The sequence below is a fragment of the Stegastes partitus genome, unplaced genomic scaffold (genome assembly GCF_000690725.1).
Source record: "Stegastes partitus isolate 25-593 unplaced genomic scaffold, Stegastes_partitus-1.0.2 Scaffold671, whole genome shotgun sequence".
NCBI lineage: Eukaryota > Metazoa > Chordata > Actinopteri > Pomacentridae > Stegastes > Stegastes partitus.
Genome location: NW_007578402.1, coordinates 109,951 through 125,137, shown reverse-complemented (window position 1 = coordinate 125,137; position 15,187 = coordinate 109,951). Strand labels below are relative to the sequence as shown.

Here is a 15,187-nt window from a genome sequence, read left to right as displayed (position 1 = left end):
GGGGGCCGGAGACGGCCGAGCCCGGGGCCGGAGACGGCCGAGCCCGGGGCCGGAGACTGGGGGGCCGGAGACCGCCGAGACTGAGAGCCCGGAGACTGAGGGGCCGGACACGACCGAGCCCAGGGACGGAGACTGGGGGCCGGGGACGGCCGAGCCCGGGGCCGGAGACTGGGGGCCGGAGACGGCCGAGCCCGGAGATTGGGGGCCGGAGACGGCCGAGATTCAGGGGCCGGAGACGGACGTGCCCGGGGCCGGAGACTGGGGGCCGGAGACGGCCGAGTCCGGAGCCGGAGACTGGGAGACAGATACTGTGGGCCGGCGACGGCCGTGCGCGGGGCGACAGACTGGGGGCCGGAGACGGCCGGGCCCGGGGCCGGAGACTGGGGGCCGGAGACGGCCGAGACTGAGGAGCCGGAGACGGCCGAGCACGGGGCCGGAGATTGCAGAGACTGAGGGGCCAGATACGGACGAGCACGGGGCCGGAGACGGCCGAGCCCGGGAACGGAAACTGTGGGCTGGAGACGGCCGAGCCCGGGGCCGGAGACTGGGGGCCGGAGACGGCCGAGCCCGGGGCCCGAGACTGGGGGTCGCAGACGGCCGAGCCCGGAGCCGGAGACTGGGGGCCAGATACTGTGGGCCGGCGACGGCCGAGCCCGGGGCAGGAGACTGGGGGCCAGAGACGGCCGAGCCCGGGGCCGGAGACTGGGGGCCGGAGACGGCAGAGCCCGGGGCCGGAGACTGGGGGCCGGAGACGGCAGAGCACGCTGCCGGAGACGGCCGGGGCCGGAGACTGGGGGCTGGCGACGGCCGAGCCCGCAGCCGGAGACTGGTGGCCGGAGACGGCCGAGACTGAGAGCCTGGAGACTGAGGGGCCGTGGACTGGGGGCCGGAGACGGCCAAGCTCGCGACCAGAGAATGGGGGTCGGAGACTGGGGGCCGGAGACGGCCGAGTCCGGGGCCGGAGACTGGGGGCCAGATACTGAGGGCCAGCGACGGCCGAGCCCAGGGCGGGAGACTGGGGGCCGGAGACAGTGGGTCGGAGAATGGGGGCCGGAAACTGGTGGCCGGAGACTGGGGGCCGGAGACGGCCGTGCACGAGGCGACAGACTGGGAGCCGGAGACGACCGGTCCCTGAGACTGGTGGGCGGGGACTGGGGGCCGGAGACGGCCGAAACTGAGAGCCCGGAGACCGAGGGGCCGGAGACGGCCGAGCCCGGAGACTGGGGGCCGGAGACGGACGAGCCCGGGGCCGGAGACGGCCGTGCACGGGGCGACAGACTGGGAGCCGGGGACGACCGGTCCCTGAGACTGGTGAGCGGAGGCTGGGGGCCGGAGACGGCCGAGATTGAGGGGCCGGAGACTGGGGGCCGGAGACGGCCGAGCCCTGGGCCGGAGACTGGGGGCGGAGACTGGGGGCCGGAGACGGACGAGCCCGGGGCCGGAGACTGAGGGGGCGGAGACTGGGGGCCGGAGACGGACGAGCCCGGGGCCGGAGACTGGCGGCCGGAGACGGCCGTGCACGGAGCGACAGACTGGGAGCCGGAGATGACCGGTCCCTGAGAATAGTGGGCGGGGACTGGGGGCCGGAGACGGCCGAGCCCGGAGATTGGGGGCCGGAGACTGGGGGCCGGAGACGGCCGAGTCCGGAGCCGGAGACTGGGGGCCGGAGACGGCCGCGACTGAGGGGCCGACAACGGCCGAGCACGGGGCCGGACACTGGGGGCCGGAGATTGCAGAGACTGAGGGGCCGGATACGGACGAGCACGGGGCCGGAGACGGCCGAGCCCGGGAACTGAAACTGTGGGCTGAAGACGGCCGAGCCCGGGGCCGGAGACTGGGGGCCGTAAACGACCGCGCCCGGGGACGGAGACTGGGGTACAAAAACTGGTTGCCGGCGACGGCCGAGCACGGAGCCGGAGACTGGTGGCCGGAGACTCGGGGCCGGAAACGACCGAGCCCGGGGCCGGAGACTGGGAGCCGGAAACTGGTGGCCGGCGATAGACTGGGAGCTGGAGACGACCGATCCCTGAGACTGGTGGGCGGAGACTGAGGGCCGGAGACGGCCGAGCCCGCTGCCGAAGACGGCCGGGGCCGGAGACTGGGGGCCGGCGACGGCCGAGACTGAGAGCATGGAGACTGAGGGGCCGGAGAATGGGGGCCTGAGACGGCCGAGTCCGGAGCCGGAGACTGGGGGGCCGGAGGCGGCCGAGCCCGGGGCAGGAGACTGGGGGCCAGAGACGGCCGAGCCCGGGGCCGGATACTGTGTGCCGGCGACGGCCGAGCTCGGGGCCGGAGAATGGGGGCCGGCGATGGCCGAGCCCGGTTTTTGTCATCTTTTTGTATGACTTTGTGGTTGTTTTAAGTGCCTTTGCAATCATTTAGTACCTCTCTGTGGTTGTGTTCTGTCTGGTTTTAGTCGTTTTTCATGTTTAAGTGGTCGTTTTAACAACTCCTTGTGGGCATTTTATGTCTCTTTGCGATCTTTTGCATGTATTTTCTATCTCTGTGTTTGTTTTACGTCTCTTTCTCCTCACTTTTCATCTCTTTGTGGCTNCGGGGCTGGCGACTGGGAGTCGGATACTGTGGGCCGGAGACGTCCGAGCCCGGGGCCGGAGACGGCCGAGCCCGGGGCCGGAGACTGGGGGCCGGCGACGGCCGAGTCCGGAGCCGGAAACGGCGGGCTGGGGGCTGAGGGCCGGATACTGTGGGCCGGCGACGGCCGAGCCCGGGGCAGGAGACTGGGGGCCGGAGACGGCCGATCCCTGAGACTGGTGGGCGGAGACTGGGGGCCGGAAACGACCGAGCCCGGGGCCGGAGACTGGGGGCCGGAGACGGTCGAGCCCGCTGCCGGAGACGGCCGGGCCCGGAGACTGGGGGCCGGAGAATGGGGACCGGAGACGGACGAGATTGAGAGCCTGGAGACTGAGGGGCCGGAGACGGCCGAGCCCGGAGCCGGAGACTGGGGGCCGTATACTGTGGGCCGGCGACGGCCGAGCCCGGAGCCGGACACTGAGGGGACGGAGACTGGGGGCCGGAGACGGCCGAGACTGAGGGGCCGGATACGGACGAGCACGGGGCCGGAGACTGGGGGCCGTAAACGACCGCGCCCGGGGCAGTAGACCGAGGGCCGGAAACGACCGCCCCCACGGCCGGAGACGGCCGAGCCCGGGGCTGGCGACTGGGAGCCGGATACTGTGGGCCAGAGACGGCCGAGCCCGGGGCAGGAGACTGGGGGCCATAGACGGCCGAGCCCGGGGCCGGAGACTGGGGGCCGGAGACGGCCGAGCCCGGGGCCGGAGACTGCGGGACTGAGACGGACGAGATTGAGAGCCCGGAGACTGAGGGGCCGGAGAATGGGGGCCGGAGACGGCCGAGCCCGAGGCCGGAGACCGGGGGCCGTAGACGGCCGGGTCCGGAGCCGGAGACTGGGGGCCAGATACTGTGGGCCGGCGACGGCCGAGCCCGGGGCAGGAGACTGGGGGCCAGAGACGGCCGAGCCCGGGGCCAGAGACGGCCGAGCCCGGAGACTGGGGGCCGGAGACGGCCGAGCTCGGGACCGGAGAATGGGGGCCGGAGACTGGGAGCCAGATACTGTGGGCCGGCGATGGCCGTGCGCGGGGCGACAGACTGGGTGCCGGAGACGGCCGAGCCCTGGGCCGGAGCCGGCGGGCCGGAGGCTGGGGGGCGAAGACGTCCGAGCCCGGGGCCGGAGACTGGGGGCCGGAGACGGCCGAGTCCGAAGACGGAAACGGCGGGCTGGGGACTGGGGGCCGGAGACGGCCGTGCCCGGGCCGGAGACTGTGGGCCTGAGACGGACGAGATTGCGAGCCCGGAGACTGAGGGGCCGGAGACTGGGGGGCGGAGACGGCCGAGCCCGTGGCCGGTGACTGTGGGCCGGCGACGGCCGAGCCCGCTGCCGGAGACGGCCGGGCCCGGAGACTGGGGGCCGGAGANACGAGTCCGGGGAAGGAGACTGGGGGCCAGAGACGGCCGAGACCGTGGCCGTAGACTGGGGGCCGGAAACGACTTAGCCCGGGGCCGGAGACTGGGAGCCGGGAACTGGTGGCCGGCGACGGCCGAGCCCGTGGCCCGAGACGGCCGGGCTCGGAGACTGGGGGCCGGAGAATGGGGGCCGGCGACGGCCGAGCCCGGAGCCGGAGACTGGGGGCCGGAGACGGCCGAGCCCGGGGCCGAAGACTGTGGGCCGGCGACGGCCGAGCCCGGGGAAGGAGACTGGGGGCCAGAGACGGCCGAGCCCAGGGAAGGAGACTGGGGGCCGGAGACGGCCGTACGCGGGGCGACAGACTGTGAGCCGGAGACGATCGATCCCTGAGATTGGTGGGCGGAGACTGGGGGCCGGAAACGACCGAGGCCGGGGCCGGAGACTGGGAGCCGGAGACGGCCGAGCCCGGGGCCGGACAATGAGGGGCCGGAGACGGTCGTGCCCGGGGCCGGAGATTGGGGTACGAAAACTGGTGGCCGGCGACGGCCGAGCCCGGAGACTGGTGGCCGGAGACTGGGGGCCGGAGACGGCCGCGCCCGGGGGCGGAGACTGGGGGCCGGCGACGGCCGAGTCCGGAGCCGGAGACGGCAGGCCGGAGGCTGGGGGCCGGAAACGACCGATGCCGGAGACTGGTGACCGGAGACTCGGGGCCGGCGACGGCCGAGCCCGTGGCCGGAAACTGGTGGCCGGCGACGGACTTGGAGCCGGAGACGACCGAGCCCGGGGCCGGAGACTGGGGGCCGGAGACGGACGAGATTGAGAGCCCGGAGACTGAGGGGCCGGAAACGACCGATCCCGGAGACTCGGGGCCGGAGGCGGTCGAGCCCGGAGACTGGGGACCGGAGACGTCCGAGCCCGGGGCTGGCGACTGGGAGCCGGATACTGTAGGCCTGCGACGTCCGAGCCGGGAGCCGGAGACTGGGGGCCGGAGACGTCCGAGCCCGTGGCCGGAGACTGGGGGCCGGAGACGGTCGAGCCCGGGGCCGGAGAATGGGGGCCGGCGACGGCCGAGCCCGGAGACGGAGACTGTGGGCCGTATACTGTGGGCCGGCGACGGCCGAGCCCGGAGCCGGAGACTGGGGGCCGGAGACGGNGGGGCCGGAGACGGGCGTGAGCGGGGTGACAGACTGGGAGCCGGAGACGACCGATCCCTGAGACTGGTGGGCGGAGACTGGGGGCCGGAAACGACCGAGCCCGGGGCCGGAGACTGGGAGCCGGAAACTGGTGGCCGGCGACGGCCGAGCCCGCTGCCGGAGACGGCCGAGCCCGGGGCAGGAGACCGAGGGCCGGAAACGACCGCCCCCGGGGCTGGCCACTGGGAGCCGGAGACTGTGGGCCGGAGACGGCCGAGCCCGGGGCCGGAGACTGGGGGCCGGAGACGGCCGAGCCCGGGTCCGGAGACTGGGGGCTGGGGACAGGGGGCCGGATACTGTGGGCCGGCGACGGTCGAGCCCGGGGCAGGAGACTGGGGGCCAGATACTGTGGGCCGGCGACGGCCACGCCCGGGGCAGGAGACTTGGGGCCAGAGACGACCGATCCCTGAGACTGGTGGGCGGAGCCTGGGAGCCGGGAACTGGTGGCCGGCGACGGCCGAGCCCGCTGCCGGAGACGGCCGGGCCCGGAAACTGGGGGCCGGAGACTGGGGGCCGGAGACGGCCGAGCCCGGGGCCGGAGACTGCGGTACGGAGACGGACGAGATTGAGAGCCCGGAGACTGAGGGGCCGGAGAATGGGGGCCGGAGACGGCCGGGCCCAGAGACTGGGGGCAGGACACTGTGGGCCGGCGACGGCCGAGCCCGGGGCAGGAGACTGGGGGCCATAGACGGCCGAGCCCGGGGCCGGAGACTGCGGGACGGAGACGGCCGAGCCCGGGGCCGGAGACTGCGGGACGGAGACGGACGAGATTGAGAGCCCGGAGACTGAGGGGCCGGAGACTGTGGGCCGCCGACGGTCTAGCCCGGGGAAGGAGACTGGGGGCCGGAGACGGCCGATCCCTGAGACTGGTGGGCGGAGACGGGGGGCCGGAAACGACCGAGCCCGGGGCCGGAGACTGGGAGCCGGAGACGGCCGAGCCCGGGGCCGGAGACTGGGAGCCGGAGACGGCCGAGCCCGGGAGCCGGAGACGGCCGAGCCCGGAGACTGGGAGCCGGAGACGGCCGAGATTGAGAGCCGGAGACTGGGCGCCGTATACTGTGGGCCGGCGACGGCCGAGCCCGGGGCAGGAGACGGCCGAGCCCGGAGACTGGGAGCCGGAGACGGCCGAGCCCGGGGCCAGAGACTGGGGGCCGGAGACGGCCGAGCTCGGGACAGGAGAATGGGGGCCGGAGACTGGGAGCCAGATACTGTGGGCCGGCGATGGCCGTGCGCGGGGCGACAGACTGGGTGCCGGAGACGTCCGAGCCCGGGGCCGGAGACTGGGGGCCGGAGACGGCCGAGCTCGCGACCAGAGAATGGGGGCCGGAGACTGGGGGCCGGAGAATGGGGGCCGGCGACGGCCGAGTCCGGAGCCGGAAACGGTGGGCTGGGGACTGTGGGCCGGAGACGGCCGTGCCCGGGGCCGGAGACTGTGGGCCGGAGACGGACGAGATTGAGAGCCCGGAGACTGAGGGGCCGGAGACTGGGGGCCGGAGACGGCCGTGAGCGGTGCGACAGACTGGGGGCCGGAGACGACCGAGCCCGGAGCCGGAGACTGGGATCCGGAAACTGGTGGCTGGCGACGTCCGAGCCCATGGCCGGAGACTGGGGGCCGGGGACGGCCGAGCCCGCAGCCCGAGACTGGGGGCCGGGGACGGCCGAGCCCAGGGCCGGAGACTGGGGGCCGGAGACGGAGAGCATGGAGACTGAGGGGCCGGCGACGGCCGAGCCCGCAGCCTGAGACTGGGGGCCGGGGACGGCCGAGCCCAGGGCCGGAGACTGGGGGCCGGAGACGGCCGAGACGGAGAGCCTGGATACTGAGGGGCCGGAGATGGCCGAGCTCGCGACCAGAGAATGTGGGCCGGAGACGGCCGAGCCCGGGGCCGGAGACTGGGGGCCAGAGACGGCCGGGTCCGGAGCCGGAGATTGGGGACCAGATACTGTGGGCCGGCGACGGCCGAGCCCGGGGCAGGAGACTGGGGGCCAGAGACGGCCGTGCCCGGGGCCGGAGACTGGGGGCCGGAAACGACCGAGCCCGGGGCCGGAGACTGGGAGCCGGAGACTGGTGGCCGGAAACGGCCAAGACTGAGAGCCTGGAGACTGAGGGGCCGGAGACTGGGGGCCGGAGACGGCCGAGCCCAGGGCCGGAGAATGGTGGCCGGAGACTGGTGGCCGGAGACTGGGGGCCGGAAACGGCCGTGCCCGGGGCAGGAGACTGGGGCCCGGAGATGGCCGAGACTGAGGGGCCGGAGACTGTGGGGCCGGAGACGCCCGAGCCCGGGTCTGGAGACTGGGGGCCGGCTACTGTGGGCCGGCGACGGCCGAGCCCGGGGCAGGAGACTGGGGGCCAGAGACGGCCGAGCCCGGGTCATGAGACTGGGGGCCGTAAACTGAAGGCCGGGGACAGCCGAGCCCAGGGCCGGAGACTGGGAGCCGGAGACTGAGAGCCCGGAGACTGGGGGCCGGAGACGGCCGAGCCCGGGGCGAGAGGCTGGGGGCCGGAAACGCCCGAGCCCGGGGCCGGAGACTGGGAGCCGGAAACTGGTGGCCGGCGACGGCTGAGCCCGTGGCCGGAGACTGGGGGCCGGGGACGGCCGAGCCCGCAGCCCGAGACTGGGGGCCGGGGACGGCCGAGCCCGGAGACTGGGGGCCGGAGACGGCCGAGCCCGGGTCATGAGACTGGGGGCCGTAAACTGAAGGCCGGGGACGGCCGAGCCCAGGGCCGGAGACTGGGAGCCGGAGACTGAGAGCCCGGAGACTGGGGGCCGGAGACGGAGACTGGGGGCCAAATACTGTGGGCCGGCGACGGCCGAGCACGGGGCAAGAGAATGGGGGCCAGAGACGGCCGAGCCCTGGGCCGGAGCCGGCGGGCCGGAGGCTGGGGGCCGGAGAATGGGGGCCAGCGACGGCCGAGCCCGGAGCCGGAGACGGCGGGCCGGAGGCCGGGAGCCGGAGACGGCTGAGCCCGGGGCTGGAAACTGGTGGCCGTAGACTGGGGGCCGGAAACTAGTGGCCGGCGACGGCCGAGCCCGTGGCTGGAGACTGGGGGCTGGAGACGGCCGAGCCCGGGGCTGGAGACTGGGGGCCAGAGAATGGGGGCCGGCGACGGCCGAGCCCGGTTTTTGTCATCTTTTTGTATGACTTTGTGGTTGTTTTAAGTGCATTTGCAATCATTTAGTACCTCTCTGTGGTTGTGTTCTGTCTGGTTTTAGTCGTTTTTCATGTTTAAGTGGTCGTTTTAAAAACTCCTTGTAGGCATTTTATGTCTCTTTGCGATCTTTTGGATGTATTTTCTATCTCTGAGTTTGTTTTACGTCTCTTTCTCCTCACTTTTCATCTCTTTGTAGCTGTTTTGCAGCTCTTTTAGGTCATTTCATCTTACTATGTGGCCACTTTTCATCTCTTTACGGTTGTTTTGCATCGTTGTGTTGCAACTCTGCACTTGTTTTGCATTTCTTGGGGGTTATTTTGCATTTTTCTGCGTGCTGCTTTGCATCCCTTTATCGGTGTTCTATGTCTCCTTGCAGTCGTGTTGTACTTCTCTGTTGCCGTATTGTGTCTCTTTGTAGTAATGTTTCATCTCTCTGTAGTTGTTTTGCATCTTGTATCAGTTGTTTTATGTATCTTTGTGGTAGTTTTGCATCTCTTTGTGGTTGTTTTCTGTCTGGTTTTAGTTGTTTTTCAGGTTTTTGCGGTTGGTTTAACAACTCCTTGTGGGTGTTTTATGTCTCTTTGCGATCATTTTCTATCTCTGTGTTTGTTTTACGTCTCTTTCTTCTCATTTTTCATCTCTTTGTGGTTGTTTTGCAGCTCTTACAGATCATTTCATGTTTCTACGTGGCCACTTTTCATCTCTTTACGGTTGTTTTGCATCGTCATGTTACAACTCTGTGCTTGTTTTGCATTTCTTGGCAGTTATTTTGCATTGTTTTGCATCTCTCTGTCATCATTTTACATTGACTGTCACTTGACTGACTGTCAACAGAGAAGCGTTCACAGTAACTTGGTACGGAGGCTGAACCAATGAGGATTGTTAAGTAATTATTATCCAATACTGACACATCAATCATCTCATCTTCTGACTCCAGGTCTCCCCTCTGGTCATGTATATATGCTACTATGTGCATACATGTTCACAGCAGCAGTGCTTGACCCAAATCCTTCCTCTCACTAATAGGATCATTGTTTAAGCCTGAACACTTAAAGCTACCTGATGACTACAGACTATGAACGTATGAGACTGTGTGAGACGGAGCCGAGTACCTTTCCTTCCTGGCCGTACGCCGGGGTCAGACACGGGGCTCGCCCTGCCGTTGGAAAGGTCCGATCTGATCATGCCGGCCTGTCCTCCATCCCTCTTTGCCTCTTTCTTTATCTCCTACAGAGAGAAAGGCAGGGGGAGGTGATTAGTGGAAGAGGAAGGCAGGAAGGTTCAGGTGAGAAGACGTCAGGTACAGAAACAAATAAGGTGAGAATGAGACAGGAGAGGAACGAGAGGCAATACAGCTGGAACATGTTGCCACATACGTGTTCCTCTTTCTCTAAATGTCAGATTATTTATACTTTAAAGGAAAATGCAATGTAATCACATTGGCCCCATTTGTCAGCAATATGACCAAACATGACACATCTCATGTCTGAATGAAAACTTAATTATAAAATAAATTATCTTTCAAACGACTGCTTTACTCAAACAGAATAACAAAGAATTACGCTGTTTACAGTGTCATTTGCTCCTTTAAGTGCTCAAATAACAAATAGTAGCAGCTTTACTTCCTAAATTACGTCATTTTGTCAACATCAGAAGCGTTAATGCAGAACTTGGTGGTTGTCAGAATTTTCTAATTCTCTCGTGTATTTGGATGAACTTGAAAAATTAGTAAACGTTTAAATTTTATGCCATAAATTGAACTCCTTCGACATGTAGAATAATCTTGTATGACTGTTGTTTTATCTCGTAAGGTAAGAAATTAGAAAACCTTTACTTATTGTCCAAAAATATTAATTTAATCAAAATAAGTATATTTTAATTGACGTTTTTGGCTCATTATTTTTTATTTTTATCTCACAATCTGTACAAACTTTCTACTTAATATGAATACGTTCCTGAATTATTTAATCTTGTCAGTGTACATTTCACCATCTCACAGCATCACCACAAGAGTTGCATTCATGTGTGGTCTGATAAACTTGGCAAACACTGGAACAGAAAACATTGAGCAAAAAAAGAGGAAAAACCTGTTACTCATACAGACGGACATTTGTCACGCAATCAAGAAAACAATCCTGTCCAGAGTTGTTGCACCTATCTGGCCAAGGAGAGGCTCAGTGCTGGTATTTATCTGTAAAAATGATCATTTGGATTCCTTTCATTGTTGGCGCTGGGGGTGTGCAATAAGACGATATTAGATCGTGAACGATTAGAACGTGTAGACGTAAATGCCTGCTCAAAGTAGTTGACCCGCGGTACGAGCTGCCCAGCCGAAAATACTTCTCCAACGCTGCCGTTCACCATCTCTACTCTGAAAAGATTGATCGCAGAGTTCAGAAGTTTTACGCAACGAGTGATCTGTGGTCCAGCCGCACTTAATCTCAAAAATACATTTAAGATTGCGATAAAATCATGATTTTATAATAAAAAAAACGTGATATGATATTTTTGCCATATTGTCCACCCCTAGTTAGCGCTCTAACAATGTATAAAAGGTGGTCTCGCTATAATTGTCCTCCTCTTGTGGCAGTGAGATGAATTACTAAAACTCTATTGAAGCCTTCTTTAAGCCTTCTCCTCCATCTATTGCTTTCTCGACTATAACCCTTCCTCTGATCTCTGAGTTTCTTTAGCATCTGGAGCATCAGAAACCCATCTTGAATCCCTTCTAGGTTTTTCCTCTACAGCAGGGGTGTCGAACTCCGGTCCTCGAGGGCCGCAATCCTGCATGTTTTAGATGTTTCCCTCTTCCAACACACCTGATTCAAATGATCAGGATTCTTCTTGTAGTTTAATCGTAGCAACTGGACTTGCTTGAGTTCCTTGAAGACGTTCCACCTCTCATCCAAGAGGCTTCATCAGTTCTGACTGACTAGTTGGGAGTTCCACATACTTTTATCCTTGAGGAGCCATTAACACCAGAGTTTAGGTTTCAGTTGGGGGTTTTACACTCCAGGGGAATTACTTGAAAGGGGAAAAAACTTGTAGTTTTTAGGATTTGAAATACATCTTCAGTGACACCAGTCCTGGAACTTTTCTGACACACCTCGTATATGTGAAAACTGTATGATGAGGCTTTAAACGTGGCTAAAATATGACTAAGATATCAGCAATTTATTTGTTTCTTAAAGAAAGAATGAGAAACTGAGTATATTTTTAATAAAAGGGAAAGAAACTACAGGTAAAACTGGCATAAAATCATTTGTTTTTGACATAAGCTATGACTAAAATACATCTAAATATACATAAAATCTGCAAAATGAATGATTTCTGAAGTTATTTGTCCTGTTTGATTCATGCAAATCATCCACGTCAAACAGCATTTGTGGCTGCAGCAGCATCAGCAGTAACCGTGGTGACCCCGACTGTTTACCTGCAGAGGACCGGCTGCAGCTCGTAAAAAGCTCGGACAAACACAAACAGAGAAGCTCCCCTCCTTCACAGCTGCAGCCCTCTCTGTCCCTGTGACTTTCACCCACGTAAGGAATCACAAGACGACACGCGAATCCCATCAACGCGAACAGGACGACAGAAGAAGCCAACAAGCAGGCGGACGCACAAACCTCTGCGCACAGAGATCCAGGAAAAAACTCGATGTGACGCTTCACATCTCCCCACCACATTCATCATGACGCTGTTTCATAAGCCCTGGCCTGTGGCGAACGCAGCTCAGTGAGGCAGACGGGCCCCGGCTCGGCTGACTCAGAGTCCGAGCCCTCGTACTCGCTCGGGTTGTGTGTCGCCTGGTGTGGCGCGAAAAGCCTTAACGAGCCTCCCAGATCCAAAAATATCAAGCAGAGGAGACGTTTCCTTGACGACAGCTGAAGCTCATTTGAGGCTAAGAGACATTTTGGTGGAGCTACAAAGGTCGCAGCCTGGAAACAACACCGAGGTCAGATTGATTTTGAAGTTCAAAAAAGCATCATCTATGACTATAAACCTGGCACCGAGAGGAGAAAAAGATTCGGAGCTCCTCGTAGTCGAGGGGCCAATTAAAATCCTACATGTGGTTTGTGCGCTTTTCTTGCCACAAGATTGAAAAGAAGAAATTGATTCTTTCTTTTTATCTCTCTCAATAATAAGAGACTGTGTCGGCGTGCGTCTTCCTTTGCAGCTATTTCTAGCATCACCTGACGTGACTTCTGGTTGCTGAGGTCAGATCAAACAGCAGAATGTTTGGTGTTTGTTAAGTAGGCTAATGCAGCGCTAATGTAAGCCACAGAAACAGATATTGATTGCGCAGCCAGAGAGTCGTTTCTCGCTCTGCATGTCCTCCAAAAAAAAAAGAAAAAAAAGAAAAACCACGCATCGTGTAGAAACTTAGACCCACAGACTGACTGCTGAACACTTTCAAGTCAGAGACGCTGCACAAGCCAACCTACGCACAAACCCGCAGTGGCCATTTGTTAGCCTACAGTTTCCTCTTTTTTTTTTTTTTTTTTATGAGTAGTGACGGAAGAAGGCCGTGTTTACAGCTGTTTGGCTGCATGAAACATAAATTCTTCACCTCTTAACACCCACTTTTTATGGGATTTTCACCTATTTGGCAAACGGGAAACGCTCGTAAAAGAAGAACTACGAAGCCAAAATGCACAAATGAGACTCCATTTGAAAGGGAACATCTTTTAGTTTCTGGAAATGTGCTCGAACATGGCTCAACTAAGCTATGTTTGTGTTGCTCTGCCATAAGTCATATTTGAATAACAATAAGTAGGCCGATGCAAATCACCACATATGAATGAAATCTCAGAGCTCTGACATTATGGGAGCGAAACTAACATCTTTGAGTTACCTTCGACGGGAAGCTCTTTAAAGACAACATCTGGTTTTTAAAATGTTAACATCAAGGCTGCTTGTTCCTATACTGAATAGATGTGGAAATCAAGCACAAAAAAAAAAAAAAAAACGCTGCTGTTCTTCGAGGCCTTTGTTACGACTTGGACTGCGTTCATGCTCGACTGCAGTTCCTCCTGTGGGGATTTTGGAGGTAACCCAGAGTTAAAGGAAACCCAGCCGAAAAGAGAAGAGGAAGACGACGTGATTCATCATATCTGAACAGGAAACACCTGCATTGTGTACACTGCCTCGGTGGATTCGTATGCGTGGAAAAGCCCGACAGGCTTGCTGCGCGGTTTACACGGCGCCGCTTTAACGCTAAATATTGCTCCGTGCGTTTGCTCTATCAACAACCCCCTCTGACCTTTTCTTCTCACAGATAATGCAGAACAATGCAGTGAAGCAGCTAACGCGGCGTGTTAGGCCTCGAAACGTCGTGATGCGCAGCCGAGAGAAACAAGGAACGGGGAAACCGAGCTGATGCTTGTTTAAAAAAAAAAAAACATCATTGTGAAACGCAAAGCGGAACAGTGACGCAAAATATTATTTCCCCTCTTTTCATGCCTTCCGTCCTTATTGCACAACTCGGCTTACACTAATATACAGTCGCTTCAGAATGTATTCAAACAAGCCTTCACCTTTTGCACTCTTAATCGTGTTGTAGATTTCATTTTAAATCAAATCAAAACCTATCCTTTACAAAAGCATTCAGGTCTTTGTAGAAGCTCCAACTTTGAGTCCTCCTGGGTAGATCTCTACAAGCTTTACACACCTGATTTAGGCCAGTTTGTCCCTTTTCCCCTCTTTAATTGTATTATTTAAAGGTGAAAATCATCATTTAAAAACATATATGTGTAAACTAAAAGCACCTCCTCGACGAGATGACCAGAGTTTTATTTCGTATTTTAAAGCAGAAATGGGAAACAAACAGTTGCCCAGCTAAAAAAAAATTTGCATAATCCAGCCTCTTTGCTGGCTGCTGCTACTTCCAGGTGAGCCATGTATCCAAAATGAGCAGCTGGTGTGAGTTTTGCCAGTTTTATTGACTTGCTAAAGCTGCTTCTGCTGAAATATGTGAGCCACGAGCAAAGCAGACCAAATGTTCTGCTGTTGGCTGCGAGAGTGAACACAAGCGTCCTCATGCACTTCCAGCAGCTGAGGAAATGAAAACCCAGTGGATTCACTTTTACTCACGATGCCAATGTTGCCACAACAATAGGATTAGTGTTAGCGCTTTGTTCAGCTCGTGTGGCTAATGTTCCTCTGTGGAAACTGAGGGACATTCAGAGATGGTGGAAACTTTAAGACCGATTTAGAACCGCTAAACAAGGACTGGGTGGGCTGCTCTGTTTTCATGTCGCTTGTTGTGCTTCAGTGGAACCTAAACTCAGTCTGTTTGCTGCTCTCCTGCTCTCTGTGCTCACGTTCACTACATTTTATCACAGCCAGATTGCGTACTTATTCGCATATTTTTCCGTTTCTATTATCATATAACATAACAAGGATGAAATAGAGGCTGAAACACAGCTTATTAAGACTACATTTTGACCAGCAGTCACTTCAGCAGCGACTCATTTTTGACTTCAACTTTCTCTCTCCAAAAACGTGAGTTTAAAATAAAACAAGCCTGTGAATTCTGACTTATTTCCAGTGATAGAAAGTCCTGGTCTGACACATTCAATCACATGTCAGCTGCTGTGTGGTCAACCAGTTTGAACTGCGTCGTCAATCACAGATGCAGAGAGAGTTTTCTTCCTGAAGGGGGCGTAGACAGCAACAGTTGCATTTAAGGCCCTGTTTAGACGTAGCAAAAACGGTGATATTTCAATGTGTTTGGGCCTTTGGTTTACACGTAAATGAAGCTACGAGTCACTGAAAACTATCATATCTGAATTTGGAAAACTCTGTCTTTACGTTTGCAGTCTTACTTGACGTCGCAGTACGCAACAAGAGCGTCATCAGCGTCATACATGTGCGACCATGTTTCCAGTTTAGCTACTGTGA

General features: G+C 59.5%; 1 protein-coding gene across 1 annotated transcript in view; it reads right to left on the bottom strand.

Moving 5' to 3' along the window:
* The window catches only part of sh3kbp1 (SH3-domain kinase binding protein 1), a 60,350-nt gene that overhangs the window by 28,316 nt on the left and 16,847 nt on the right, over window positions 1-15,187 (bottom strand). Inside the window, exon 3 of the mRNA XM_008290400.1 lies at window positions 9,400-9,514. Within this exon, the coding sequence (XP_008288622.1) occupies window positions 9,400-9,514 (115 nt within the window). The remainder of the gene's footprint in view (window positions 1-9,399; window positions 9,515-15,187) is intronic.